Source organism: Apium graveolens, chromosome 9 (assembly GCF_009905375.1).
Source record: "Apium graveolens cultivar Ventura chromosome 9, ASM990537v1, whole genome shotgun sequence".
Classification (NCBI taxonomy): domain Eukaryota; kingdom Viridiplantae; phylum Streptophyta; class Magnoliopsida; order Apiales; family Apiaceae; genus Apium; species Apium graveolens.
Genome location: NC_133655.1, coordinates 6,569,857 through 6,573,092, shown reverse-complemented (window position 1 = coordinate 6,573,092; position 3,236 = coordinate 6,569,857). Strand labels below are relative to the sequence as shown.

The window sequence follows — 3,236 nt, the reverse complement described above, 5'->3', positions numbered from 1 at the left end:
TCAAAGTGTTTTGGTGAACTTTTCTCCTTCAAATTGAGTTTCATTGTCAGTTACCACAATTCTTGAGACCCCAAACCTGAATATAATGAACTCCATTAGAAACTCGATCATCTCCTTCTCTCGGATTTTGGCTAATGGTCTTGCCTCAATCCATTTTGTTACGTAGTCAACAGCCACTAAGATGTTTTGTGCCTGGTTTTTGGACTTCGGGAAGGGACCCACGATGTCTATACCCCATTGGTAGAAGAGACATGGGTTGACAATCTGGATCATTTCCACCGAGGGCTGATGAGATACCGCTCCATATATCTGACATGATTTACATTTTCGCAAGAAATCCTCACAGTCACTTCGCATTATGGGCCAAAATAAACCCTGCCTCATTATTTTAAGGGCTAAATTCTTTCCACCCAAATGATCCCCGCAAATTCCTGTATGGACTTTGATTATCGAGGTGTGAGACTCTTCTGGTCCCAAGCATCGGAGTAGTGGCTCCACGAGCCCTCGTCGATATAATTTGTTTTCTAGCACATAATAGTTATTTGCCTTGTATGAAATGGCTCTGGCTTCACCCTTATCTTGTGGCAATTTATTCTGCAAGATGTACTTCAAAATAGGTTGACGCCAATCTGTAACAGAGGAGATTTCATTAACCTTCAGCATGTCGACGTATGGAGTATCCATATCAATAGAGGAAGCATTTCTTTCTTCGACATAAATTGCCTCTGATGTTGCAGCGACGGATGATGCTAATTTAGACAAGGCGTCAGCCCATTGGTTGTCTTCCCTGCAAATGTTCTTGATTGTCCATGACGAAACTTTCCCCAGCAGAGACATGGCTAGATTCAAATATGTCGACATTCGAACATCATGTGCCTTAAACTCGCCTTGTAGTTGTTTGGTGACAAGCTGGGAATCACCAAATATTTCTAAAACTTTCACTTCTAGCTCAATCGCTAGGCGTATTCCTGCTAACAATGCTTCCTATTCAGCTACATCGTTTGTTATCGGGAATGAGAATTTCAAAGTTTGTTGTATTTTGAAGCCCTCTGGACTGATCAAGATCACACCTGTACCCCCTGATTATGTTGTTGAAGATCCGTCGACATAAAGAGTATAGGCATCTGTGGGAACATCGTTTCTTCAGTTGTAGATGTGTCAAAATTGCATTCTACAACAAAGACTGATAGGATTTGGGATTTCATTGCACTATGGGATAGGTACTCGATGTGAAACTGGCTAAGTTCGACCATCCAAGCAGCGAGACGCCCTGTCATATCTGCTCTGTGCAAGATGCGCTTCAGGGGTTGATTAGTCATGACTTTAATAGGACGCCTTTAAAAGTAGTGACGGAGCTTCCTGCTTGTTATGGCGAGAGCATAAACTAGTTTCTCCACATGTGGGTAGCGAGTTTCTGCATCTTTCAGAGTATGGCTAACATAGTAAACTAGGGCTTCACATCCCTCGACATCTTTGACTAGAACGGAGGCTACCGACCCATCAGAGGCTGAGATGTACACTTCCAAAGCTTCACGAGACAATGCTCTTGCTAAAATTGGTGGGCTTGTCAGGAAATTTTTCAATACTTCAAAGCTTTCTTACATTGATCATCCCACATCAACTTCTTATTCTTTGAAGCCTCTTTGATAACCTTAAAAAATGGACAACATTTTTAGAGGCTTGTGGTATGAAACGACGAAGGGCCGCTATCCATCTAGTGAGGCGTTGCACCTCTTTAATGGTCGAAGGCTCCTTCATTTCAATATAGCTATTATTTGGGAGGGGTCAGCCTCAATCCCTTGTTGGGAGAAAAGAAATCCCAACAATTTTCCAGATGTTAGATCAAAAGAACATTTTAACGGATTTAATCACATTATTACGATGAACATTCTCAAAGGTTTCTCGAGGTCTAGGGTATGACCGCTTAAAAATTTTGACTTTGTTATCATATCGTCGACATACACCTCGGGGTTTCGACCCAACTGATTTTTAAATATTTCATCCATCTATGCTGAAATGTCGCACCGACATTGATCAACCCAAAAAGCATGTTTCGATATTCGAAGACATCTCGATGTGTGATAAACGTCGTTTATTCCCAATCTTGATCATCCATCCTGATTTTATTATAGCCTGAGAAAGCGTCCATGAAAGATAGCATTTCATGACCCGCCATTGCGTTTATAAGTTGATCTATATTGGCAAAGGATAATAATCCTTAGGGCATGCTCTATTGAGGTCGGAGTAATCAACACACATTCTCCATTTTCCATTACTTTTCTTAACCAGGATAGCATTAGCAATTCATGTAGGAAATTTCACCGGTTCGATAATCGTGCCACTAAAAGTCGATCAAGCTCTTCGTCGATAGCTCGACATTTTTTATCTAAGAAAGTCCGCCTCTTTGTATGACAGGATTCTTTTGACGGTCGGACATGTAGAGAGTGTCTTGCAACATCAGTTGGAATTCCAGACATGTCGGATGGTGACCATGCAAATATGTCCGAGAACTCCCGAAGCAACCTCGTTAATTCATCTTTTATTTGAGGATTTAAATCTTTCCAATTTTAACCGATTTGCTGGGGGAATTTTCATCAATCGCAATCTCGATCGTTTCACCGACAGGTGAGAACGAGGGATCCCTTGTAATGTCGAAAATGCTACCGGCATCTATCTGAACGACTTCATTGACAGATTGAGTGTCATTATCTTGCTTCTTATGCACAACAGTAGTGAAGTAGCATTGTCTTGACACAGCTTGGTCGCCACACATCTCTCCCACTCCAAACTCAGTCGGGAATTTCATTTTTAAGTGAGGGATCGATGTAATGGCTTATAATGCCGAGATTGTCATTCTCCCTAGTATAGCATTGTGACTTGAGGTTGCACTTATTACGTGGAACTTAGCTATCTTCCATACTTGACAAGGCATCGTGCCGAAAAGCACCGACAGGTCAATTATCTCGACCACTTTTCACCTCATTACATGTGAAGCCATAAAGAGGTGAATGGGTATTTCTAGCTTTCTATCTCCTGTATCCATTCACGGTAAAGCATGATGATAGAGGATGTCGACAGAACTACCGTTATCGACAAGGATCTTTTTACTATGTTAGTGTTGATTTTGGCGGTGATAACCAGCGCATCTTGATGGCCTCGTATGATATTTGGGGCATAGCTCTAATCCAGAAGGATATGACGAGAGATGGAAAAGGCTTGTATCTTTTGGGACACTT

General features: G+C 41.6%; 1 protein-coding gene across 1 annotated transcript; it reads right to left on the bottom strand.

Moving 5' to 3' along the window:
* Nucleotides 1-1,319, bottom strand: LOC141684935 (uncharacterized). Its single transcript, XM_074490069.1, has 2 exons — nucleotides 1,071-1,319; nucleotides 1-984 (listed from the first exon to the last, which is right to left on the bottom strand). Exons 1-2 carry the CDS (start codon nucleotides 1,317-1,319, stop codon nucleotides 1-3), a joined length of 1,233 nt encoding a protein of 410 aa, XP_074346170.1.
* Nucleotides 1,320-3,236: the final 1,917 nt, after the last annotated feature.